At 39.9% G+C, this 27,246-nt stretch overlaps 3 protein-coding genes across 7 annotated transcripts; 1 reads left to right on the top strand and 2 right to left on the bottom strand.

The window, feature by feature from the left end:
- Positions 1–8,470: 8,470 nt before the first annotated feature.
- On the bottom strand, positions 8,471–11,938 carry tcn2 (transcobalamin II). Of its 2 annotated transcripts, none has more exons than XM_085368280.1 (10): positions 11,883–11,938; positions 11,524–11,591; positions 10,901–11,090; positions 10,630–10,799; positions 10,191–10,343; positions 9,573–9,745; positions 9,294–9,468; positions 9,024–9,204; positions 8,831–8,949; positions 8,471–8,736 (listed from the first exon to the last, which is right to left on the bottom strand). In XM_085368280.1, exons 2-10 carry the CDS (start codon positions 11,579–11,581, stop codon positions 8,675–8,677), a joined length of 1,281 nt encoding a protein of 426 aa, XP_085224406.1. In that variant the 5' UTR covers positions 11,582–11,591; positions 11,883–11,938; the 3' UTR covers positions 8,471–8,674. The 2 variants fall into 2 exon arrangements, with proteins under 2 accessions (XP_085224406.1, XP_085224405.1); XM_085368279.1 differs by having other exon boundaries at positions 11,524–11,594; positions 11,883–11,936.
- Positions 11,939–12,263: 325 nt separating this feature from the next.
- On the top strand, positions 12,264–15,498 carry ccdc117 (coiled-coil domain containing 117). 4 transcript variants are annotated; one of them, XM_085368278.1, is made up of 6 exons: positions 12,264–12,361; positions 12,888–12,966; positions 13,072–13,158; positions 13,261–13,530; positions 14,211–14,354; positions 14,705–15,498. In XM_085368278.1, the coding sequence occupies exons 1-6, from the start codon at positions 12,352–12,354 to the stop codon at positions 14,937–14,939; spliced, it is 825 nt and encodes a 274-aa protein (XP_085224404.1). In that variant the 5' UTR covers positions 12,264–12,351; the 3' UTR covers positions 14,940–15,498. The 4 variants fall into 4 exon arrangements, with proteins under 4 accessions (XP_085224404.1, XP_085224402.1, XP_085224403.1 ...); XM_085368276.1 differs by having other exon boundaries at positions 12,759–12,966; XM_085368277.1 differs by lacking the exon at positions 12,264–12,361 and having other exon boundaries at positions 12,549–12,966; positions 13,108–13,158.
- Positions 15,499–16,224: 726 nt separating this feature from the next.
- LOC146621273 (uncharacterized) lies at positions 16,225–25,706 on the bottom strand. The gene is made up of 27 exons (XM_085368274.1): positions 25,640–25,706; positions 25,469–25,554; positions 25,311–25,350; positions 25,098–25,220; positions 23,924–24,478; positions 23,116–23,193; positions 22,902–22,997; positions 22,635–22,736; positions 22,487–22,547; positions 21,590–21,722; positions 21,389–21,481; positions 21,191–21,303; positions 20,931–21,066; positions 20,714–20,833; positions 20,213–20,326; positions 19,845–20,075; positions 19,409–19,510; positions 19,142–19,324; positions 18,970–19,065; positions 18,656–18,885; positions 18,456–18,582; positions 18,301–18,384; positions 18,009–18,223; positions 17,817–17,843; positions 17,574–17,634; positions 17,289–17,474; positions 16,225–16,257 (listed from the first exon to the last, which is right to left on the bottom strand). Exons 1-27 carry the CDS (start codon positions 25,704–25,706, stop codon positions 16,225–16,227), a joined length of 3,492 nt encoding a protein of 1,163 aa, XP_085224400.1.
- Between the last annotated feature and the right edge of the window lie 1,540 nt (positions 25,707–27,246).

The following is a 27,246-nucleotide window of genomic DNA, read 5'->3' as shown; positions in this document are numbered from 1 at the left end:
CAAATTAATGTTTTTCCAAAGCATCACAATGTAATACTGAATAAAATACAAATAATTACCTCGTATCTTGAAGGTAAAGGTACATTTCCTACAGCTTGTGGAGACTTTGGCGCAACAATGTCTTCCTCACTCTAACGAATCACAAATTAATTAAAACATAACAATTAGACTGAAATTTCTGTATGTCTTTGTTAAAACACATTGTTACACAATATTTTGAAAAAAATCACTATGTAATGAAGGTTTTATAAGGGAAAAAATATTCATTAAAGGAATATATTACTCTAATTATTGTAAATGAAAAAGTAATCTTCTGATTCAGATTTTGGAACTTGATTGGGCAATAACAAGATCAAATGGAGAAATTAGAAGAGTGGAAGACATGGAGTGAAAAGTTAGTCAGCAGCAGGAGGATGAGTTGGTTACTCCTTTAAAATGGTGGTCAGATGTGACACTCAGGTCTTTGTGTGGCTCTCCTGTGGGTGCTTAAGGCTCTACACCTCATGGTTTGGTGGCTTGCTTTCATATGTGTTTACCTGCTGAGAAGTCTATTGTAATCTACTTTCTTGCTCTCCATATGACTCATTATTACTCTGTTTCAAGATTTAAATTATTTTCAAGATGACATTTTGGAGTGAATTTGTTTTTATTTTTATCTAAAAAGCAGGATAACTACAATGGCTGGATAAGGTTGTCATGATGGCTTCAAATTTTTAAATCTGACAGTAAGTGTATGACACATTGCTTACAATGGAAGGAAAATCATCTCCAAGTGTTGTCTCTGCAGTAGGAAAATCAGTCAGTAGCAAGGGACCCTCTACCCCTGATGTGGTCTGTAAAAATATTTGATTTTTGCATAATAATTTTTATTACAGGAAGTTCTAACAAAGAAAGAGCTGTTCTTTTTTTAAAGTATTTTTTAAATGGACTAAATATAAATACTAAAAAAACATTGCTTACCTTTTCATACTGCAGGACTGCCTTGACAATTTTTTTCCTATTAAGACATGTATTAGGCACTCCCAAATCTCTTGAGACATTTTCCCAAAAGCCATGCACTTTGTGTACACTGTAGGTCTTTAGACTGGTCCCGGGTTCAGCATACTTGTGAATGACCTCTAATATATTTGGCAGGGGTTTTGAAATTGTCCGTGCCTTTTAATGTAAAAGAGAACATTGACATTAACACATCATACCTTTATTGTGCTGTAAGTGTATATTATTATCACATTATTGTTTGTTAAATTACTTGCCTTTCCAAAAACTGAAAAAGTGCAGGTCCTGAAATTTTGAGACAAATTAAAATTAGTACAAAGAAAAAAAAAAACATATGAACATATCTGTTATACTGAGATCAACCTTGCAATACTGATCAACAATAACATATGAAATGTGAACTCTTCATTAAATTTTAATAGACTTCAGAAAACATTTTGGGGCACTCCAAGTACCCACACTCTAGTGATTGATGCCAAAAAATCTTTTTGGTGATTTTTTCTATGCCAACAACATAACAGGTAGCATTTAGATTTTTGGACATACAAGCGCTAACTAACACAGCCCTCGTTAATGTTTATTTACTAATAAACTATCTCTAAGTTCTAAATGTTAAAATTCACAGTGCAAATTACGGTACTGTAATTAACACTATAGTTAAAAAACACAAGCAATAATCCACTGTGTGTAATACACATTCCCTAATTCCATCCATCCATCTTCATCCGCTTTATCCGAGGCCGGGTCGCGGGGGCAGCAGCCTAAGCAAAGAGGCCCAGACCTCCCTCTCCCCAGCCACCTCCTCCAGCTTATCCGGGGGAATACCAAGGCGTTCCCAGGCCAGCCGAGAGATATAATCTCTCCAGCGTGTCCTGGGTCTGCCCCGGGGCCTCCTCCCGGTGGGACATGCCTGGAACACCTCGCCCAGGAGGCGCCCAGGGGGCATCCTTGTCAGATGCCCGAACCACCTCAGCTGGCTCCTTTCGATGTGGAGCAGCAGCTGCTCTACTCTGAGCCCCTCCCGGATGGCCGAACTTCTCACCCTATCTCTAAGGGAGAGGCCAGCCACCCTTCGGAGGAAGCTCATTTCTGCCGCTTGTATCCGCGATCTCGTTCTTTCGGTCACTACCCACAGCTCGTGGCCATAGGTGAGGGTAGGGACGTAGATCGACCGGTAAATTGAGAGTTTCGCTTTTACACTCAGCTCCCTCTTCACCACGACGGACCGGTGCAGCGTCCGCATTACTGCAGCTGCAGCCCCAATCCGTCTGTCGATCTCCGGCTCCCTTCTCCCATCACTCGCGAACAAGACCCCGAGATACTTGAACTCCTCCACTTGGGGCACTCTCCAGGTCTTCTACTCAAAATCTGGCATTTTCTCATCGTCACCATTCCCTAATTAATTTAGTAATATTAAAAATGTTATACTATGTTACATATACATTTTGAGTGTCTCCTCAACCACAAAAACAAGCTGTTAAAGACCGTTGCTCTGAACGGACTTTACAATCATTATCACAATCACCATGACTTGAAAGAGTCATTGTGTCAAGCCAATGAAAGATTAAATTCTGGTAATACCCAGTGCAAATCGTTGCTTAAAAGAGAATTTATGACCTTACGTGACAAAAACATTTTTGTAAGATGAGTTATCATGGTGAACAGTGTTACTTATTATGTTTGTTTGTTTTTTTACAAGTAATGCAACCAAACATTGATTTTGTTTTAACGTATTTCTTCGTACTACAAAATGTTACGTATTTTTCAATTATCTGAATGTGTTATCACTTCTTTTTCTCAATGAATATATATATATATTGGAAAAGATACAACATCAAAAGTCAAAGGACTGAGCAGTTTTCACTAAGCTTAACTGGAGGGTGTTACTTTTAAATGTACGCCTAAGAGTACAAAATCTAATCTTCGGTATATGCTATATTTCTATATATGCTCTCTATTGGTTAGTATATCAATATTATTGAGGTTTTCAAATTCTAAAAATTTCGATTTTAGACACATTTCTGGACGAAGACTATACACAAAGCGCAAACAATCTAAAACAATTTTCTCTAATTAGACTGAGGAAAATAACTGGCATTAAATGGCTATAATGTTCTCGTTTCTTGTTAATAGTCCCATTTGTAGTGTTAATTACTCACCTTTCCATTTTATTGTTGGTGGGTAAACCAAAAACTTTAGTCCACGTAGGCCTCGATGAAAAGTTCAGTGTACTAATAATAATTATATGTAATGACAGCGTAACCACATATAAACGTTTCCTGTCGCAATGAAAGCTACGTTATCTGTCCGTGCGACGCAACACCTCAATAAATACCGAAAGATCAAAAGTGGGTTGGCTCTATGTCATGTGACTCTTGTCCCACACATCAGTTTACATTGAATTAACAAATAATACTAATTTAATTCTAACAATGAAGCAAAAACTAAAAAATGTTAAGGCAATGTACGGCCTTGTTATTTCATGTATAAAATATAATCAAAATAGTATTGGCAGAAATATTTCTACGAGTTACAGTATGAAAAAAAAATTATGAAACCTGTAATCAAAAGGCAAGATATTGTATAGGTAATTCAGAATATCAATGTTAAAGACAATGCGTGTCAGAGAAAAAGACAAAAGCATATTGCTTAAAATATATTGTAACAGATGTGATTAAAGACTTTCATATAAATTATGAGAGTTGAAAGTTGTTTTTATACTTCTAAGACTACTATTACTTAGAGTGACGTGAAAATTAACGAACAAGAAGGAAAATATTATTTTCTATTGAACAAGTGAGTTGAATTAGATTTTCAATGTTTTTGCAGTTAACATATTTACTGAGACAATCAAAATTGAGCATGGAACAACATCTGTTACATGCCATGGTACCCAGCTCTTTGTTTTCTCTTACTCTTGTCTTTCAGGTGTCAAGCCTCATTCAATACTCAATACACTCAATACAAAGGTAATTGGCACGTCTCTATTGGCTGATCTGGGGAACAGTAGACCAATCGCTTGCCTGGGATAATTTCAAAAAACCAGCTCCCAGGCCAGCAGGTTGGCTTCAGACTGTCTTTGAACTTTTGTTAGTAGGTGTCTATGTGTGTGAACAGAGTGTTTGGGTGTGAGGCTGGACAGATAAGATCGGGGTACCCCAAACACATTCAACTGAGCTTTAAGTGTTAAAAACACTAGGTTAGGCAGGTGATGACACTTTTGTGTCATGTGACTGACCTTATGTGTCAAGCAGGTACACAGGCCTTTTGTTTTGCATATTATTTTATTTCCACTTTAGGGAAGCTGTTGGCGTCTTTTTGTTTTAGTAATGTCTTTGATCTGGCTCAGCCGCCCGGTTCTCGTCCCCAACATTTTTCTTTTGTTAAGCTTACTGTTATCAGGGCATGCTAAATGAACAGTAAACCTTGCCTGATGACTAATCTTCCCATTTCCCTATCATTGATTTATTTGGATTGTCATGGAAGAAGTATTAAACAATGCCTTTTATTAGAACATAAGCATTGATATGCAGTAATTGTATTTGAATTAGTTAAATATGAGTGGGCAACTCTGACCATGACAAGACTGCATTTACTTTAAGGAATTAATAAAAAAATGTAGACATATTGTTGTCATTATTTTTACTCTTCAATTTGATGTTTTTTCTTTAAGATCAGTATCAGAAGTTGCTCCTCCACCATGAAAAAAAAACAACAGCATGTATTATTTTACTACATCCATGATTCTCCTCTGTGGTCTTCCTCACTCATCCTGTTTGGAGCTTAATGTTCAACATCCTTTATCTATTAAAATTACAGAAGTAGAAGAAAGTAATCATCAGAGCAGGAATCATGATAAATGATAAATAGATTACCAGTACATAAAAACATAACATTTGCATAATTTCTCTGATAACCCTGCATTGGATGGGTTTATTAACGGTGGGCTGAAATTGTACTATAGTCTGCGGATGAGGAACTTTTTAGAGTGTTGAATTAAATGTACTCCACAATCTGCATATGAATTGTCATTAAAACCATAGAGATTCTTACTTATAAAGGAAAGAAAAGTGTGACAATGCCCATCAACATATAGTGTATATTTTTTGAAACATTACAAAGATACATGTAATTCTGGGTTCACCTGAATTACAGATTAGACTGGTGGACAAACAGAGATGCTGTGTACAACTGGTGACAGCATCAGTGACAGGGATGCCAAAAGGAAGAACAAATTAATCAGCAAGGCTGGAAGCAGAATTAGGAGACGTCATAGTCAGCGAGGGTCAGAGATCAATGAACAAATTGCCCACCTTCTTGGATAATGCATCACCCTCAAAAGGATTCAAAATTTGGGCCATGAAGAACAGTTCAGGAAACCTATTGTTTCGTCTGTGAAACTGTATAAATGAAATGTAAATTATGTTAAAGGCAAACACATTTGTAAGAGATAAGAAACAAACATGCTTTGCATTATGTCTTTAAACATCTGTATAGACTTGATACAATATTTATTAACTGAATTTGCTAACATGTCTTACATAGTGGGAGTATTTCTTTTACTGATGATATTTCAATGATATGTATTTTCTATGACTAAATAATGCTCTAACACATGGCAATAACAGCAGATGTGGCAATTTTGTAATTTGTTGTATAAATTTGATATTATTTTAGGCAGTATATTTTCTTAGCCTTTGTCATACTCTGTCAACACAGCAATCTCAGAAACCGTACAGTAATTTTTGCTGTGGATCACAGGGTGCAGAGTGGCGACAACCTAGAGTCAGAATCCAGTGAAATATCTGCGTCACCTCTTACAGTTTTCCTGTAATCGGAGCTCAAAGATGAGGATATATAGAGTACAGTAGAGTAAATTGTGCAAAGTTTACTATGAATTTTCTCAAAAACCGTACAGTAATTTTGGCTGTGGATCACAGGGTGAAGAGTGGAGATGGCCTAGATTCAGAATCCAGTGAAATATCTGCGTCACCTCTTACAGTTTTCCTGTAATCTGAGCTCAAAGATGAGAATATATTGAGTATAGTACAGTAAATTGTGCAAAGTTTAATATCAATTTTCTAAAAATCCGTACAGTAATTTTGGCTGTGGATCACAGGGTGCAGAGTGGGGGTCACCCAGAGTCATAATCCAGTGAAATATCTGCGTCACCTCTTATAGTTTTCCTGTAATCTGAGGTCAAACATGAGGACATTAAAAGTACAGTTGAGTAAACTGGGTAAATTTTATTGTTAATTTTCTCTGAATCATACAGTAATTTGGGCTGTGGATCACAGGGGGGAAAGTGGAGATACACTAAAAATGGGAGTGGATTGTGAAGTAATGTAGTGTCAGGACACAAAACACTGCGTTTCTAAGCCGGTCTTCACCCATACCGTAATATACGTAAGAGTAGTGCAACCACATTTTCGGTGCGGCTGGCGGAGCGGCTAGCTTGACTGTGACTTCGTAAGTGAGGGCTCACTTGACCGCAGTCTGGTACGGAAGGGAAAGAGCTGCCGTTTTGTCCGCCGTGGCTATGTCATGCCGCTGCTACACGCCTCACAACAAATGAACTGCAAGCCTGTTCACGTGACACGGTGACAGTGAAAAAGCGACAGGGTTCGGGTGTCTTTGAAGAAGGGGCACAAATCAAGCCATTATTTTCACATCTTTTTAAATCGCGCAGCTTTAAAAAAAAAAAATCACGTCTTTCAAAAGGGCACTTTTTTGGACTGAGGGCAAAAGGGCAAGTGCTTCAGCACCACCTCATCTGTGCACGCCAGTGATATGATGTGCATATGGCCGTAAACTGTAATATAATGATGTTTATATGCAGCCAATGCATGTGGCAAAGGGTCCTTAACCAATCTTTAATAAATAGATACAAACTTTCCTATAAATTATTTTTGCCAGATGAATATGAAAGATGCCATTTTCAACCTTAGTGCACTGACACATCTACTCCAGCCATGTTAACAAAGATTCATGGCACCCGTTTATTAGTGCAAACAACCTAGCCTGTAAGAATCAGAATCAGAATCAGAATGGGTTTATTGCCAGATGTTGAGGTTTACAACATTAGGAAATTGCTGCGGTGCTTCAGTGCAGACAATAAGAATTAAAGTGCTATGTAGAAAGAAAGATATGTGCATGAGATATACATGAGATATATACATGAGAATAAGAATTATGAGTGCTACGTAGAAAGATATATACATGAGTGCAGGTGGTGATCAGTGCCAAACATGAAATGATGCAGTGACACAGCGTAGGGTCATGTGTTAGTGGCGGGGACAATCATGTGGTTATTGTTCATGTGTCCAACAGCAGAGGGGAAGAAACTGTTCTTGTGGCGAGAGGTTCTGGTGCGAATGGACCGGAGCCTCCTGCCTGAGGGGAGCAGGTCAAACAGACTGTGTCCAGGGTGAGAAGGGTCAGCTGAGATCCGGGCTGCACGCCGCAGTGTCCTGGAGGTGTACAGGTCCTGCAGAGATGGGAGTCTGCAGCCAATCACCTTCTCAGCAGAGCGCACAACACGCTGCAGTCTCTGTTTGTCCCTGATAGTGGCTCCAGCGTACCACACGGTGATGGAGGAGGTGAGGATGGACTCGATGATTGCAGTGTAGAATTGCATCATCATCCGTGTTGGCAGGTTGAATTTCTTCAGCTGCCTCAGGAAGTACATCCTCTGCTGGGCTTTCTTGATGACGGAGGTGATGGTGGGCTCCCACTTCAGGTCCTGGGTGATGGTGGTACCCAGGAAGCGGAATGAGTCCACAGAGGTGATGGGGGTGTCAGTCAGGATGATGGGGGGGAGTGGGGCTGTGTGCTTCCTGAAGTCCACAATAATCTCCACTGTCTTCTGGGCATTCAGCACCAGGTTGTTGTGGCTGCACCAAGACACCAGACGTTCAACCTCCCTCCTGTAGGCAGACTCGTCCCCGTCCGAGATGAGCCCAATGACGGTGGTGTCATCTGCGAACTTGATTAGCTTGACAGACTGGTGGGTGGAGGTGCAGCAGTTGGTGTACAGGGAGAAGAGCAGAGGAGAAAGAACACAGCCCTGAGGGGAGCCGGTGCTGATGGTCCGGGAGTCCGAGACATTCTTCCCCAGCCTCACGTGCTGCTTCCTGTCCGTCAGGAAGTCAGTGATCCACCGGCAGACAATGATTTACCTCAGCAGTCAGCGTGCAGTAACGCAGTGTGAAAGCTAAACAGGCACTACATTTTTTTTTTATTCTGCATTTTTATTATTTTATTTTTATTCAAACTACATACTTTTGAAAAGCCATCCAAAAAAATAGAAAATAAATAAATTCAGATGAACTGTCACTGGTTTATACTGTTTGTAACAATATAAAAAGCATACAAATAGATTGTCCTCAAAAAAAGTCTTCAAAAGAGCATAATCACAAAAGTCATTTTATTTGACATTTCATACTAATTATATTATAATCATAAAAACGTTTTCCAAAGTAAAAATATTCAACACAAACTTTGTTGAAATAGCTCTTAATTACACTTTTGTTCAATCTTCATATCTACTTAAAATGCAAACATTCTGTTAAGTAATTGTGGGATTTATTGATATATGATGCCAAGAGACAATTTAGGTGTAATCATTAGTTCATAAAGATTAAAGTGCTGATCATCTAATCACTGATTGGCTGGAACATCAGTAGCTCGTGTTTCTGATGGTGATCCTTTGAGCCGCCTCGATCTTGAAATCACCGACACCTGACAGAGAGACACAGTGAAAGCAGATCAACGAAATCCTCGTTTGTGCGTCACAGTCTAAAGTGTGTTTGCATGCATGTGTGTGTCTACTCACCCTCAGTGAGTGCAGTGTCATTTGAGGAGAGGTGCCAGTATCTGCGGTCACTTTGCCTGGCCTGCTCTCCATTCACCACACTTAAGAAAGGTCCCCACAGGCTGGACTCCTTCTCAAACCTGCCACACAGCATCGTCAGACTACTCACTGCAGCCAATCACGCGCAAGGTAAAATACAATTGCATGAACTCACGTGAAGCCAACATTTTCCTCCTTGAGCAGTTCAAGAGCCTCTAGCAGGGAGCTGCCCTTTGGCACATGCACCGAGTAAAGTGCTGCTGCTCCGCTGGATGTCACCACTTCCACCATCACATTCACCTTGACCTGGTTTGGTGAAACCACTACAGGATCTAAGGGCTCAAGCACCAGAGTGTCTGCAGGAAGGTACACATATAACAATGTTAGAGTGGCAACAGACACAACCTAAAGTGGCCAAAGAGGGTAGAAATGATGCTGCACATACTATCCTCAGTGAGGCACTCCTTGCTTTTAACTGCCATGTAGGATGTTTGCTGGAGAGCAGGCAGAGTCTGAGAGATGGCCATGGGGTTGTGGTATGCGTTGCTTCTAGCAGCTGTCCTCATGGCCTCCATTGAGGCGGCACACTCTGCAACCTCACTGCCCATTGCTAACAGGGCCTTGAACACATCAAATAAACACACTTCAGCTGCAAAGATATTGCTCTGTAGAAGTCTCTGAAGAGAGAGAGAGCGAGAGAGAGAGAGAGAGAGAGGATCCTTACTTGAACTGCAAGGCCTGTGCTGAATTCATTACCAATATGACCATCAGCCCTGCGGGAGGCTAGAAGCTTCTGCTTGATCTTGCTAAGAGCGGTGTCTAGCCCAGCAGCGTTTTGCATGTGAGAACCAGAGTCCTTCACACACTGGAGTGCCATTCCAGCCATGGCATACGTATCTGAGGAGAAAAATTGGATAAAATATTAGCACAACTGCATCATTACAGCTGTATTCAAAGCTAAAATACAAAGTGAAAAGCTTTTAGCATTTTCACAGCATACTAATGTAGATGTTTAGTGAAAGCTAAGCTAGCACTACAAGAGGTAACCGCTTTGCCAGAGCAAGCTGTGGCATAGACAAACAACTGAAAGCTAAACTGTATGTAGAGCTTCCTGTTAAATATCCATCAGGTGGCCTCAGCTTCAAACTCAGTGGATTTTGATCTGAAATATAACACGGCAGTGAATATATGTTTACTTCATCATGTGTCATCGTGTCATCAGCGGTAAACTAAATTATCCTAAAACCATGATTGTTAGTAGGTAATAGCAGGGTGACTCCTGCATCATTATTTCACCTTTATGTTAACAGCTAAAGACACCATTAAGGCATGTTTCACCCACCCACACTCTCAGACTCTCCATGTTTGAACTGCTCATGTTCTGCTGCTTTGATGAGCTTGTTGGTCACATGGTTGTTGACCCTGATGCCGCTCACACAGAGAGCGAGCACACCCAGGGAGTACTGGTAATAGTTGGTCAAAGGGCGGTGGCTGACTGAATGCAGGAGAGAAGAAGCAAATTAAACCAAATTACACTGAACCACAACTTCACAGCAATGTTTGAGAAATTATGAGGCATTTCAGTCTGGATGAAATTAGACAGAAAGTTACTCTATCCCTGCTAAATTCACAAACTATGAAATATGACCCCCGTCCTCTACATTAGGTAAACTCTGGTCAGATACTGTAGCACATCAAAGAGGAGAGGATTGCTGAAAAAAATTTATGACAATGATTGCCCTTCAGAAACTAAAAATCAAACAAACAAACAAAAACCTTACAGGCAATGTGCTCTTTCTCCAGCTCCATCTGGTTCTTCAGGTGTGTCAGCAGTGCTTCACTCCTCTCGTTTACAGTGAAGCTGACCGTGTTGAGATCATAGCAGGAGGACTTTAAAGCCAGGTTGTAGAGCGCCAGCACACCAGTCACAGGCTGACTGTTAGAGAGAGAGCTGAGAGGAGGAAAAAAGGCTCAGTAGAGAACATTGGGGAGAAAGAGGACTTCATAGAAAGTGTTTAAGTGTGCATAAATGTGTGTTGTGTGTGTGTGTACCTTTGAATGTCATTGTGCAATTCATTTTTTAGTCTGTTGAGGTGTTCGCTCTCCTTGGCCAGGTTGTGGTTATTGGAAAGGCGTAATGCCAAGTGGACACTGGGGTTAGGAAGTCCCTCCTGGCTCTCCAGAGAGCGAAGGAGATTCTTGTTGAGTGAAAGCAGCAGCTCAGTGTTGGAGCCTTCTGTATCTGGAATTTAACTTTATAGGTTTAAAAAAAAGTCACCTGACACAAACAAAACCTATAAGTATCTCTGCTCTGCTGCTGTTGACATTTACATGAACTTTTTAAAGTGTTGCAAAACCATAGCTGCTGCATCAGCAGGACTAATTTACAGAATCATCACTACTGCGTTCAACACTCTCAGCAGATCAAGGCCAAAGAGGAGCCACATTCACTGTTAATCCTACACAACTAAGTAAACAAGCAACACAATGTATCACTCACATTCATTAAATACGCAATTGCAACATCTGTGAATGTCCAGACTCGTCAGTAAGTGTATTTGCAAACTGGGTTGCCTCAGAGTTAGTGCAGCTTTAGGAAGTTTAGTATAGTTAAGTTTTCTTTTCTTTTTTTTAATTAATTTGTAAAGAGGTCTTTTTAAAGTCGGCCTACTTACCACATGGTTTGGTAGAGGCAAAACCAATCAGTGCTGAGATTATCACCAAAGTTATCATTCTGGATAACCTGCTGGTTAAAACATACAAAAATCAGGCACACAGAAAATGAATCAACTCGGCTAAACAGTTAAAGTTAAAAACAAAAACAGTAAAAGTAAAACAGATATACAGTCACTGCGGGTGATAAAAATGCAAGGATCTTTGAGGAAGGCATGTACAAGTAATAGAAAATAAATATAAAAATAACTAATTTATAGTGACATGGATTGTGTGCCAGCATCACAGCAGACAATAAGTATCACATGATTATAAAATCAAAGCGTTGTTTTGACATATCCTGTAAACAGTAGCGTGTTACCTCCACGGATCGTCCAAAGTGAAAAATCACAGCCGAGTGACGAGACGAGCTGGGACAACAGCTTCTAGTATTTCACTGTCACATGACTGGTCATTTGCAATCATAACGCGAGAGGGTCCCTTTAAACGTCAGCTGACCGGAAATTAAGAAAAAAATCTCTAATATTAAAAAATAAAATGCCAACACCGTCTTATTGTCACTAGAGATCACTTTTACATTTCCACGACGGTTTTTTTTTTTGTCGTTTTTTTTTCTTTTTCGGAAACTACAGTTTGTAGTACATCCACTGGAACTACATTTCCCACAATCCCACTAAACGTAACATGCGCACTTTGTAGAACCTTGACGACTGTTCTGGTGCGACTCAGAGTAAGGAGCTAACGTCAGTTTGACCCAGCCTATCATAGAAGAAGTCCACAGAGCACGGTGACAGTTCATTTTGGATCTTTTTCTATTCGACGGGGGTATCATGCGATTAGGTTAGTACGACTTTAGCTTGTAAAAACTATTTTTGTGTGAAAATGGGAACTCTCTAAAGGAGAATAAATAAGCTCTGAACGGAGGCGAGCTAACTAAACACATTTGTCAACAACAAAAACGGCAATGGGGCAGGGCAGCTGCACAACTCGCTCTTTAACGCCAAATATTTTTGCTTAACTTGTGCAGAGATGAGGCTGTCGTGTGTTTACCTCTCATCTATTAATAACACACAGTTTTATCATTAACATGCTAACGCCAGTAGCGTTATAGCTAGCTAAATAGGAGGCAGCTAGCGCGATGTAAACAAATAACATGTGCGTCATGTAGTTTGTAAAAAAATAAAAATAAAAAAACCTTTATCGGCTTAACTGACTGGTATCAATACTGATCTTCCAGATCAGAGTCGTTAATAGCTGCTTACTCGCGTAGCTCTTCAAAAACATTTCATCGATTGGGCCAGCATGCATCACCCTGCGCCCCCAAGCAGTGAGCTGAGCTGCCTGCCAGCCATGTATTCCTTTTCAGGCCCCACAAGCCTTCCCGACTTCGACCTCGGACCTTCAAGTATGATTGAGGATGTACAGACAGCGACAGTCTCTAACAGGTATGTAACTGATGCACAGTGCACTATTTGTTTGTTTGTTTGTTTGTTTTCACCACATTTGTCAGACAGCTTTGGCTTAATTTGAAATATACTTTTATTTCTGAGCCCGACACAGGCATTTTCTGTGCCTCTATTCCACAGCAACTGGGAGACTAGATGCCTCAGGAAGCACAGGAGGAGAGCAGATGATGAGTAAGTGAGAGATGAATTATTAAAAAAAGAAAAGAATAAAAGCATTTGGTAATGCTTGTCTTAGCCCTACACAAGTGTTAAACTATATGATTGTTTTATCAGGGGTTGCAGTGCCAAAAAGAGGAGGTTAATGTTTGAGGCAGAAGTTGCTCCTTCAAATTTGAGCACTAGCACAGAGTGTGACTGGTCTGGTGCAAACAGCTGCTCTTCTCAGTCTGCACAGCAAGCCTGTCCTGTGCCTCCACAGTCCTGCACAACATCTAATAACACCACTTTGCCGCAGACCTCTTCTTCCCTGTTCCGACTTGAGACGGAGAGCTCCTGCATGGAGATCGAGGCCGCACAGAGAAAACTTCAGGAGATAGAAGACAGGTATGCAATGTATAACATTTGGGAGAAAAAAAATGAACAAAACACAACTTTTCATTTGTTCACAGCAGCTGTATTATGGTGTGTATTGTGTCTTTAACCTCTGCATGATAGTTGTATCTTCCTTTGTAAAACGAGTTGATTCTATTGCCAGTTCACCAACCCATATTTGTGATTGGTCAGATGTTGCCAAGCCCTTTCATGTAAACATGCAGGGGAAACATTGGGTTGGCTTAGAGATTTAGCTTCATATGCTTGATTATCCTGATTGCGAATGATGGGTTAAGTGAAACCAGATAATGGAAACATAATCCTGGGTATGTTGTACATGCCCCGAAGCAGGTTTTGGTATGTAGAATAAGTAACCATAGTGATGTAACCCAGTAAAAAGTTCTGATGTCTGAGTATTTGAGGTCAATCCTGAACGTACCTCTGTAAGCACAGGTCTCTGTTTATAATGTGCATACAATGTATATGTCAGGCCCACAGACCACCCTTCAGACTGTTTTGTATTTTCATGTATGTATTTACATTGTCAAGAACAATGTAAATACATAACATTTACATTTATATAATTCAAAGTGGGGTTTTTCTTAAATCTGGCATTCAGTGTTGGTGAAGAGTTTGGGGGTTACATCACAAGAAAGAGTGACAACCCACAATGTACTATTGATGTATCACAGAATAACACTGGAGGACGATGAGGATGAAGATCTGGATGTAGAGCCAGCTCCGAGACGCCCGGTGCTGGTGATGTCTGACAGTTTGAAGAAGGGCCTGCGGCAGGGCATCAGTGACATCCTCCCCCACACAGTAGCCCAGTCTGTGTATGTTTATTTTGTTATTGGAACATTTAATGGTGATTTTTAAGTAATAAATAGAAATGGATATATCCTTTATTGTCCCTCATTGGGGAAATTCAGGTGTTCTAGCAGCAAAGCGACAGGCAGATGGAGCATGCAGATTTACACAAAAGTTAAGAATATAAAAAGCAAGAAATAGACTGTACAGGCAAATTTACAACATAAGGAAAAAAATAAAAATATGAGTAATGATGTGAGACGGACTCCAAATATTGTTTTCAACTGGCAAGAGTTTCTTGATTAAGAAGTCTGCGCAGTTGCACTCCTTTAGGGATGCTAATATTTGTGTCACCTTCGTCTTTCTCACACTTTAGGAGCCGTTCCTGTATGGAGCTGGTGCTATGGCGGCCACCAGAAGATCCCTTCAGTCAGAGACTTAAGGACTCATTACAAAAACAGCGCAAACAACAGACTGTGTGTCGGCAGACTCCAACTCCATGTCCATCTCCCAGTCCCCTTAACACCTCAAGTCCACCAGCAGACACACACTCTCCTCTGTACAGTTTCTCTGTGGCCCACAACTCTGGAGAGGAGGAGATGGAAATGTAATAGTGTTTCTCCACAAAGTGATGCCAAAGTGAAAGACTGGAGACTCGTAGCAAAGTAAAAAGATTTAAAAAGATGTGGAACAACTTCAGGCTGGTCAGTTTGTCTTTATAAGGATATTGTGAAGTTTTGAACAGTTTGTGAAGCGCATCATTTTCTTGGCAGTAATTTATGTTTTCTGACTTTAATCCCATTTGATCTTGTAACATAATAACTGACATAATCTCCAAGGTCTGTCAGCAAGTAGCCTTACATAATACTTCGCAGTATTGATGTTTCCCGTAAGAAGTGAAACGACTTTTACGTTGCCAAAGCCTGGCCAGCACTACGCTGATGTGTTGTAAATATGATTATATTTCTTAAACATCAGCGTGGAGCATCACATTTGCTTGTGGCATGCCTTCCTGCTTGTAGTAATACTTCTGGCGGAGAGATCATCTCTATTGCTTAGCAAGTATGCCATTAGGGGAGCTTGGAGGAATTTATAAAGTCATGGAAATGCAGATTTTTATGGTTTGACTGTATTTTCATATGCACATGACCAGAACTTCAGCTAGCCATTGGGTGCTATAAACTTTATATTTGTTTTTTAATAAATGTACAGTTTTCATGTGTATATTCTGCCCAGTTTTCATTGGATGAAAGTGCTTGAATCAGGCAAGTTTGTGTGTGTGAACATGGCTTATAGTAAAATGCGCTATAATACTGTAAGTACCAATTCATTTACCATGCATGCATACTGTAAATGGAGCTCTACCCAAATATTTGGATAGTTGTTTGTATTTGGTTTGACTCTTACAATAGTGATCATCATACTTCACACCCTTTCCAAATTCAGCCATATTTTTGAACCCTTCAGATTAATGGACAGCGAGTACAAGTAGACAGGTTCAAAAGCCTTTAATACGTTACATTTTGCTTCAGCCTTGCAGAAACTGTAAATGTATTTTTAAGCATTTTCTAAGGACTTTGTTAAAGCCCTGCCAGCTTTATGAGGTTATTTAATGTACGGTAACTCACATGATCGTTAGTCTTCAGAGAAATGTCAGCTCCTGTCGTTTACAGCTCACTGCAAGCTATAAAAACCTTACTGCCTTAGCACAGAGGAATGTGATGACCACATCTCCAGTTGTTCCATATGTCACTGTGACCTGCTTGTTAACCTCCTATCTTAGAACAGTGAATGATTTATATTTGTTGCCATGGGACAACTTTAAATAAGGCTGATTTGAAGAGCATTCTATTACTGGTGTGCAGTCGCTCACACAGTGTAAGGTTTTGTGTTGCTTTAACTCCCATCTGTGTCTGTACTCTGAGGGATCTGTGAATGAAACAATAATAGCAGTTAATATCAATATTTGGAAAACAATTAGTGCTTTTAATATTCCCATCAGACATGGGTAGCATGGCTGTATGCATGACTGATACTAGTCTGAGATTCTTCTAAAGAAACATGCTATTTGTGTTAAAAGTAGAATGGGAGGCAGAGCCTTCAGTTTTCAGGCCCCTCTTCTGTGGAACCAGCTTCCAGTTTGGATTCGGGAGACAGACACTATCTCTACTTTTAAGATTAGGCTTAAAACTTTCCTTTTTGCTAAAGCATATAGTTAGGGCTGGACCATGTGACCCTGAATCCTCCCTTAGTTATGCTGCAATAGACATAGGCTGCCGGGGGATTCCCATGATGTATTGAGTTTTTCCTTTCCAGTCACCTTTCTCACTCACTATGTGTTAATAGATCTCTCTGCATTGAATCATATCTGTTATTAACCTCTGTCTCTCTTCCACAGCATGTCTTTTACCCTGTCTTCCTTCTCTCACCCCAACCGGTCGCAGCAGATGGCCCCGCCCCTCCCTGAGCCTGGTTCTGCCGGAGGTTTCTTCCTGTTAAAACTGAGTTTTTCCTTCCCACTGTCACCAAAGTGCTTGCTCATAGGGGGTCATATGATTGTTGGGTTTTTCTCTGTATCTATGAAGCGCCTTGAGGCGACTTTTATTGTGATTTGGCGCTATATAAATAAAATTGAATTGAATTAATGTTTTATCAGTTTATTTTATAATCTGTGGAAATGTGAGTGCAGAGAACCACCATCAATAGCCTTAAACTGCTGTAAAGCTTTGTATTTTTTCATTGTGCATTTTTTTGGTCAGACTAAATATGAATGAAGACATAATTTTGTGGGTTAGAAAATTAAGAAAAAAAATTACAAAACCTTCACAAAAATACTTGACTTTAAATTACAAGTAGTACTTGGAGTATTGAAATTTATAACTACTGTAAACTTCATCAAGTGGAAACATTAAAAGTCACTTCACACTTCACAATAACCAGATACTGAAGAATTTACTCACTGTTTCAAGATAGGATCCTGATAAATCGGGAGGAGGTGAGCTCCACCCGTAGGCCTGATTTTCAGCACGGAGCTGCTTCACTTTGCTATGGAGGTAACGTATAAGCTTAAAGGAAGCCATGTCTGAGGAGCTGTGATGGGAGTTCAGAGCTTGGAGGGAGGGAGAGCTGAGAGATTTCTGGTATTCCTTAAAAGAAAAATGATACCAGGATTTTTCTTAATAGCATAAACAATGAGTAAGGACACAAACGTTTTGGGTTTCACACAGGAAGCGCAAACCATTTACCATTTCTTCCTCAGGTCTTTCAGGCTCCCTCTGCCTAACATCTTGTGGTCTTGGTGCCTTCCTAGAAAAAGCAAACCTGAATTTGGTTGGTTGTTGGGTAAATAACATAACTGCATGAACATCTGTTGTATATGTATAATGTTAGATCTATGGTCTAAGCATCGCATCACATTGAGTTGAGGTGAGATCATGCTCTTGTACAGCTGGTTAGTATAACATCGATTTACCAAGACACAAAATTACCTGCCCCTTAACAACTTTGCCTGGCACCTGTGGGATGACAAAAGTTAGCACAAAAACTGTATACATGTCACAGTATTGTTTGATTCAAGATCAGCAGCTTTGGGAAATTATTGCAACACAAAAAGAAAAATATGACCTGGCTGCATTCTGGGTTTAGTTTGGAGGATGCCATTTTTGTTTTGAGCACGTTACCGTTCCAGTTCAGCCGTCAACTCTTCTTCAAACTTGAGTGCCAGGCGAGCTGCGGTCTGTCCCTTCCACTCAGCCATGCTCCTCTGAACCTGCCTGAGCTCAGAGTCTTTGGCCTTTAACTGCTTGCGGAGACATGCTGCCACTCCTCCTCCGCCTTGAACTCCTCCATCACTCATGTGAACCCATTTTAAGCTGCTCAACTCCTCAATGTGTTCCTGCAAAAATGTCACAGGGAGTTAAATTTCCTCTAATGCTATGCGTGTGTGTTTTGTCTAAGCATGTGGGTTCAGACCTGAATGAGTCGTTCCTTTAAAAAATTCAAAGCTTGATCTCTCTCCAGCCTCAGCTGTTGCCTCTGGATGCTCAGTTCTTGCTCCTGAAAAATGGGAGATTTTTACTGAATATGTCCATATAAACATTTAGCGTGCTGTAAAGTTCAAATGATACCTTTTCTTTTCTCAGCTGCTCGTTGGTTTGTTTCCGTGAGTCTAGCTTTTGGTGCAGTTGGCTAATAAAAGCCTTCAGCTGCTCTCGTAGTGTTTTTAGGTTCATAAAAGCCTCGGCTACTGTGAAACTGCAAATGACAAAGATATGTGCATTACAAGCCAATTACAAACAAGCTGTGAAGACTGGGCATAAAATTATACCTGGGAGGTAGTTTTCCAGCACTTTGTTTGGCTTGACTTTGCTCCACTAACAGGCTGAGATGCTGGCACTCTGCTGCTAGCTGCTCGGTCCAGTGTTGGTGTTGCTGCTCCATCTCAGATGTGATTTGGTTATGGCTGCTCTCCCTTTCTTCTAGCATCACCCGGAGCCTGTCTGCCTCTTTAACTGCCAGCTGGACATCCTTCTCGAGCTGCAGAACTGTCCTATGACTCTGCCATGATTACAGAGCACACCAGGTCAACTTTTCTAAGATGTCACATCACATCTAGAGTTTGAACATGTGGTTTCACTGCACCTGCGCCATCAGTAGCTCCGCCTGGTGCTCCTCTTTCAGTGACTTGCAAATTGCAGCCAACTGTGTACAGTTTTCCTTTTCCAGCTCCTGCAGTTTCTTAGAGATAAAAGCAAAATCATACAAACATGGAAAGAAAATGTATTTAGATTTATCTAAGTGGAAGATCCCTTACTGTTTTTAGTTCCATGACCTGATGTTGAAGAGCTAATGCTTTACTCTTCTCTTTCTGCATTTCGCTCCTCAAACTTTCCAGGAGCTTTTCATTCTGCTCTTCCAGTATCCCACGCTGCACCTCCAGAGCTTCCATTTTTTCTGCCTCCCACTTCCTCCTCTCCTCCTTCACTGCTTTGTACACCTAAATGGGAAAAGAGAGCATTCTGTTCATACCATCCAATTATGTTAGAAAGGTTGCATATGTTAGTCAAAGGATTATCAGTACCTTTTCCGATGCTTCTACATGCAACTCCTCTTCATGTTTCTTTACCTCTTCCTTCTGCTGTTGCAGAGATTTCTGTAGCTTAATTAATTCTTCTTCTTTTAGCTACAAAATTAAGAGAGGACGACCTCTTAGAAGTAACCTTACAAAGTATTTTACTAGTAGTATAATATGTAGTGCAATAACGTTAATGATGGCACGCCACCCAACATAAAATGTATGCATTTATGACACTACAGAATACCTGAGATACAACCCCTCACCAAACAGTTCTCTAGTCTGTACTTTCAAAGGAATACTTTTTTTTTTTTTAGCCTGAATATGAACTGAGGAGAAATCAGTAACCTGTCACAATAAACCTTTTGGGCTTGCTGTTAATAATATAAACATATTAGTAAAGTTACTTATAGAACAAGAAAAAAGGATTTGTAGCACTTACCATTATACTGTGGGCGTGCTCTTCAACTTCCTTCAGGGTTTTGTGGTGCTGCATTCTCAAGTGCTGTTGCTCCACCTTCAGTCCATCTCGTTCTGCTTGTAAGGCACTGCATTGCTCCTGGAAATCTAGGAGCTGCAACTCTTTGTGGGCCAACATTTTCTCCAGAGTTACCACCCTGATCTTATGTTCTCCCACCTCACCCTGCAGCCCACTCACTCGAGCCTCCAGTGCCTAACAGGAAAAGAGACAGCAACAGTAACACACACACACACACACACACACACACACACACACACACACACACACACACACACACACACACACACACACACTATATTTATGTTAAAAAAAAAAAAAAAAAAAGCTACCTCAATCTGCCCCTTTTTCTGCATCTGTTTTTCTTCCAAACAAGCACATCTGTTTCTCAGTGACGTCTCTGCTTCTGTGGCCCTTTGGAGCTCTTCACAAGTCTCTTCCAATTTCTGCTCCAAAAGGAAAATATATTCAGAGACATTTTAAAAAAGACACTAAATCTGCCTTTACTCAAACAAAAATGGATTCTGTCTGTTAAATTTCATTCAGCACCCTCACTGAAATTGAGATCCCAATGATAAAGAAGCCCAAAATAAAATTGTAAAATGATAAATCCACAACTTTATGATTAAAGTTTAGATTCTCCATTTGGATTGTTGAAGATCATAAATATTTCTGTTCGTAAAGTGAATGCAGACTATAAAAAGAAAAGCACAATTTAATGTAATTTCATGTTTACATGTATAAAAAATGAGTCCCATTAAACCAAAAAATATTTTTAGTTATAACTTTGTATTTTTGGAGTTACTACATAGTCTATAAACAGCCTATGATACCTCTTGCATGGACTCCAGCTTTTCTCTGGCACGTCGCTGCTCAGCAAACAGTTCTGTTTTGGCATTATCCAGCTGTCTTTCCATTTCTTCCTGCTCCAGCACCGACATTATGACATTGTTCTGTTTATTGAACAATAAAAAGAGAAAGTGATGACATAAGAACAAAATTAAACCAAGGACTGAACCACTAACTACAGGATTAGGTTTGTTTTTTTACTGCTTTGAAGCAGGATCCATCCTTTGGAGTCTGTTTACACAGACGCTGAACTGTAAAATCTTCCTGGGTGTCTCTGTGCTGGAGAAGACATGATTCTTTCTGCCTCAGCATCTTCTGTAGCTGCCAGCTACCATGGCTGCAGCAAAATGATGTTTTATCAATAAAGAAAACTCCTTTATGCAGACAAATATTATGTTGATGTTGGCCGTGTTAATGCACATGGCTCTGAATGAGACAGTTAGTAGGAGGAGATTTTATACCCAACAGACTTCCTCTCTGCTCTGCTGTCTCTCTGAACAGACTGCAAAGTCCTCTTCTCCTCCTCCATCTGTGCCGTCTCTGTAGTCAGTCGCTCTAACTCCTGCAAGGCATGCTGCAGCACGAACCATTACTTGTACACGTTAGTGAGTCTTCAGCAAACATTCTCCTGAAAAACATTTGAAAATGCTGGACTTTACCTTCCTTTGTTGTCTAAGTTCAGAGAGGCAGACCTCAACATCTTTTATCTGAGCCCTCTTCAACCACAGCGTCTCCTCCTCTTCCTCACATTTCTAAACCACACACAAACAAGCTAAGCACCATCTCATACATATGCATGCAAGTGAATTTATACAACTGACACAGAATAGAATAAATTTCCCCCGGAGGTTTAGTCTTACTTGTCGGAGGTCAGAGAGTCGGCCAATCACCTTGACCCATTCAGACTGCATCTTGTCCAGTGTCCTCTCAGGCCTGGACTTGCTGCTCCAGCAGCTCATTTCTTCATCTGTGTCACTAAAATAACTCGCAGGTCTGAATACACATGAGAGCAGAAGAATACACAAATCTGAAAAAGTATTTAAAAAACAAGGAGAACTTGCCCTAGGAGTATTTTTAATTTTGAGATTAAGTTTAGGTGACTGACATCTGGAATTATAGAACTTAATTTGTTAAAGTAAGTGTTCCTTCCTATTCTGCTAATTCTTAATCTATGTTTAAGGTCAGATGACATTCTTGTCTACTGTAGCTTTTAAGTTTCTTCTTTCCAGTGTTTTACATAGATTTCTTTGCACTGTTTTACTCTGATTGATATTTGGAAAGCAGTGTTGTTGCAGAACTGGGTTTTGACAGGAAGCACTTCAGAATCATCACCAGCTGACATGAAAGGTTCTTCTTCTGGGTTCATCTCTTACGCTTAAGGGCTGATATTAGGGTAATTAAAAATTTTGTGTGCTTGATGGACATTTTTTGGCATTTTTCTGTGTGCATAGAAAATATATTTGCAGAATTTTATGTGTTAGAGATACTGTTGGGTGTTTGTCCCAATGGGTAGAGCTCTAAACCCAAACTTCCCCACCATACAACCAACTATCCTACAGCACAATTGGCAGAAAGACACAACCAAATATTTAAAGGCAGATTTTAATTGGATTTTGGAAGTTATTAAAATTTTCTCTTTATTGTATTAAGAGCTTTCAGACCTTGTCCTCTTAGTGCATTACCTGTCATATTGAAGTTTCCTGAGGCTATTGTGTGTGCACTAACATAGATGCAGCTGATACTTTGATTTATTTTACCTATATGCTGTTCTCCTGTTACGTTGACAGTTACAAACAGGTCCATATGGGGATCTCTGTACTTTGGGAATAAAGACAAGAAAATTATTTTGACACTTTACTACTTTGTGTATTTTATAGTAATAAAATAGTAGTAGTCAGCTCTTACCTGATGTAGACCGAGATTCACTTTCTTCTTGTGTTGTTATGTCAGTCTGGTTGCTACACTGGCCATTAATTTCTGTGACAGACCGAATGAGAGAGTGCCATCCTAACAAGAGTGGATACTTTTTGTAGATATTATCCTTCATATTTAAAGATTTTGTAATTATCATTCATTACCCTTTAAATTTTTCAGTTTCACTTTTCAAACTCTGATATTTTGTGTCTAAACATATTTATAAACTAGTTCACTTCCATATCTTCTGTTTCTTACCGGGCCACTTGTGAATGTGCTGCCTGACTTGCTCCGTGCAGACTGTATCAAGGTCGCTGTCAATGGACACCGTGTCAAAGCTCAGCACAGGTACTCCTGGAAAAGAACCAAGCAGCCCACAATCACTATTTCAAATAAACAGAATCCCAAAAGCATCAGTGTGGTAGGCTGTGCTTGTAAATGCAAGTGTAATACAGTGTAACGTGTGTGGTACCTGCCAAGCACCTGGTCTTAGGAGAACAGCTGCTGTTGACATTTTCAGGGTCTTTTAAAAACTCTGTGCTGTGGAAGCCTGAAATGAAAAGGGAAGAAAACAGACTTATATATTAAAAAAAAAAAAAAAAAAAAACTACAGCTGACAGTACACGTAAGGCGTAAAGGTGTCCTGTATCACATCTATCAATGGTTATAAAACGTTTTCATTCATACTTCTAGTTGAAAAGTTAGCAATCCAGCCAAGCTAACATCAGAGGCCTCTACTAGCACTTATGTTCATTCATTCGCGCAACTTTAAATCCATTCAACATTATTCTCCATGGTCGCACATGACTTCATGCAGTGACTCCCTGAAGCCATTGAATTCCCTGCCCCCGTTTTAGGAACCACTGCATTAGGTTATGTGCATGCTGAGTTGAAAGTTTGGCCTCAAGTCCAAAAGCTCAAATCCAGAGTTCTGGTATTTGAGTGGAGGGAGAGCATGTGATATATTTAATGCTTTGGGTATGAATTATAACCATTCATAGATGTGAGCCCATTTTTTGACTTACTACTTTAGACGAGAAGTAATAACACTCCTCAACCTATAATGGTATTCAGGCACCATTTTTGTTTTGCCAAAATGATTTTCATACAGTCAAACATCTGTAGAGAACGTGCCTTCGATCACATGTCGAACACACAGATGGACAGACATATGGCCAAAGAACAGATGGATCATTTTTCTCTCAATCCTCACCCCTTTGACTAAGCAAAGTTAAAACATCCCTGAAAGCTTATCTTTCAAAGATTCTATAGATACAGACTTGTACCACTGCTGTCATCCTCAGGCTGTGGTAATCTGCATGTCTCTGAAGCTCCTGCTTTCACACCAGCATGTGATATATTTGCTCCAGCGCTATGAGAAACACAGCTCTTCTTGTTTGGACGTGGTTGGTTTGTCAGGGAATGCTGAGGAGTGAGTGTGTCATCGCTGCTTTCCCCAGTCGTTTCTGAACCTCTTCTTTCAACATCATAAACATGTCGTTCATGTTGTTTACTTTGGTAAGCGCCGCTGTCAGAGATGTTTGTACTCCCAGTCACTTCTGCTTTATCCGACATTTGCATACTGACATCTATAAAAGTCAGTTCTACCATCTCCTCTCTGAAGCGTGTAGCAAAGTCCTCGGTGCAGATACTGTCTGAAGGAGGGCCAATTTCTTCGGCCAGCCCTCCTTCCTTGCAGGTGCCTCCAAGTAGCCTCTCCAGCCTCCAGATGACCTGCTCTCTACAAGACTCGATTTCCTCTTTGTCCCTCCTGTCTAACCTCTTTTCAGTTTTGTCACCAGTTACAGGATCTTTCGAGCAGCCCTCAGTGTTTTCTGAGGTAGAGCAGAGGAGAAGTGGTGTAAGGAAAAGTCCACTCTATTAACATTATGGTGATCAACATAGACCACACAGTCCTGTGCAAGAGTGTTAAGCCACCTCTAATTTCTTCATATTTTGCTTCAGTGATTTACTGAAAACATACATACAGTATTTAAGGCAGAAGATATAAAGAACTATTGCCCAAGACCATTTTAAAACAATTCCAAGAAAGTCTGGAAGTATAATCTAAAGAAATGAGTGTTGGATTGAGATTTTTTGCACAATACTTTACATATATATCATTTAATTATAGGCCACCTATGAAGACAACACAGGGGCCTGACCAACTCTCATATTAAGCAGCTTCATATTAAGCATGTATACATTTAGCAACATAATTTCCAAGAAAGTTGGGTTGTTGTATATTTCAATTTTAAACTTAGTTACAACTTTTTTGGAAATCAGGGTTGCATTTCTGTCGCTTGTGCTGAAAGAAAAATTATGTCACCACTAGTACTAATCATTTTCACTGTTGTAAGATATTTACCTCAGACTATAAATAAGGCCTTTTCAGTTAAAAACATTGTTAATTTAAAACTTTTCCTGTGAATAGCCCTAATATTAAAATATTACCATATCTTTGCTGCACTGCTGGGGCGCTCATCAAATCTAGACCAGACATGGGGGTACCATTTTGTTCACTTGTACTTTCCAGGCCCGTATCTTTGCCCAGAGACTGACTCCAACCAAGAGGAGCTAGAAAAATACCACACACAGAAAAAAAAGATTACATAATATTACATGGAAAACACAAACTTATAGAGCTGTTATTGTGATATAAATTACCTGCACTGCTGCAATTAAGCTCACATTTCTGGGGCAGGACCTGGATAAATTAATCATACTTGCTTATGTTATTATCATTTTTATTATCATTTTAAATTTGCCTACATGTGCACAGACACAAACATACAAAGAAAAGTGACAATCACAGAGTCACAAACCTGCAATTGCTCAAGCTGAGCATCCATTGCATCCAGGAGGCGATCGCAGTGGTCAAATCCAAACACACTGCTATTGTCGTTAAGATCTATGAGGGCAGAGAAAAGGGGGTATATGAATGGCTGCACACATAAGAGTGAGGAATACATAATAATGCTTTTAAACCTTCAGACCAGTGTAAAGAAGTTTCTGGGGATGTTCTGCATGTCTGTCTGCTCCGTTATTGTTCCTCTCAGCCATGTCCTGCACGTGAAGACAAAAGTGCAGGCATTGAGAGACAACATAGGAGACTACACCCCCTTAGCAGTCAGGGCTAACAGGAAAGTTATAAGGAGTGTGTGGCAGTACGGTGGTGGGAGGCGGGGGGTATGTTACCCAGTTGTCCAGGAAACCAAGACCACTTAGCAAGCCAAACTGACTTGAGTTGACGATAAATCCCCGGATCTCCCCGTCTGAAAATCAAGTCCAAGAGCTGTGAAAGTTACTTACAAATATCTTGAGTATTAAAGTGTCACATCTAGCTGTGACTTGTGGGACTATTTTTTCAGCCGCAGCCAAGACTCAATCGAGCCTTTCCTATAAGCAGAGTGATATTTTCATAGTGCGAATGAGCCCACAAATCAGATGTATTGAACACAAAAGCGTCTGGCCAATCTGTCTGAAGCTCCCTGGTTAAACGTTCATGTTTCTGAGTTATCAAATGAAAACAAAAAACATCACACTGACCGCGACAAACACTCAGAACTAACTTACTTTAAGAAGACGGGCGTTTTAAGTCGATGGCGAACATGTCTCAGCGGTTCTGACTGGCACAGCTGTTGCTGTTGCCGGGAGAGTTGATTGACGGGAAATTGAGGCCGCCATGGAAACGGTCAAACAACTCGAGATACAGCAAGCTAACAGCCCTGAGGAGCCGCGCGAGCTACGGCAGTAAAAGCGGTAAACGAAGTTATTATAGTTAACAAAAACTAAATTAAAAACAGGATATTAAAAATAGTTCACTCGCATAAAAAATATTTTCTGAATTTGTAAAACCAACAAACAAAAACAAATATAGAGGTAGTGTGTTTAGCTCTAGTACGTTAGTTTGGTTAAAAATAAATTGATAGACATCCTAGACTGAGTCTACCGTTTTCATTTAAAAAAAAAAAAAATCTGATACCAGATTTTCCTAAGTCTTGCCTTTGACATATAACGATAATAGTTAATAGAGTTAATAAAGACTAACAATGAAACTAATAAAAACTAAACAAGTACGAAAATCAACTCTACTAACAAACTAAACGGAATTAAAAACAGAAAGTCAAAATTATACTTATTCCATAATTATTTGAACAAAGACAATTACTTAAATATCTAAATACTAATATTTCTTGTAGTTTTACCTCTGTAAACCACTGCAGTGGTTTTAAAATCAATCAGTGTCTTGTTTTGTTTTTTCAAAAGTTTTGCATGAACTGTTTAGGAATTACAGACAATTTTGTGCACTGTCCCACCTTTTCAGAGGCTGGAAAATAATTGGAAAATGTATAAAGTTTTATGGCCAGAGGAAGTCTGTTCCCTCATATATATGTACAGTGGGGCAAAAAAGTATTTAGTCAGCCACCGATTGTGCAAGTTCCCCCACCTAAAATGATGACAGAGGTCAGTAATTTGCACCAGAGGTACACTTCAACTGTGAGAGACAGAATGTGAAAAAAAATAAAATAAAATCCATGAATTCACATGGTAGGATTTGTAAAGAATTTATTCGTAAATTAGGGTGGAAAATAAGTATTTG

Source organism: Diplotaxodon limnothrissa, linkage group LG12 (genome assembly GCF_057381915.1).
Source record: "Diplotaxodon limnothrissa isolate DT_005_m linkage group LG12, D_limnothrissa_male_GT1.1, whole genome shotgun sequence".
Classification (NCBI taxonomy): Eukaryota; Metazoa; Chordata; class Actinopteri; order Cichliformes; family Cichlidae; genus Diplotaxodon; species Diplotaxodon limnothrissa.
This window is presented reverse-complemented; position numbering and strand designations above follow the sequence as displayed.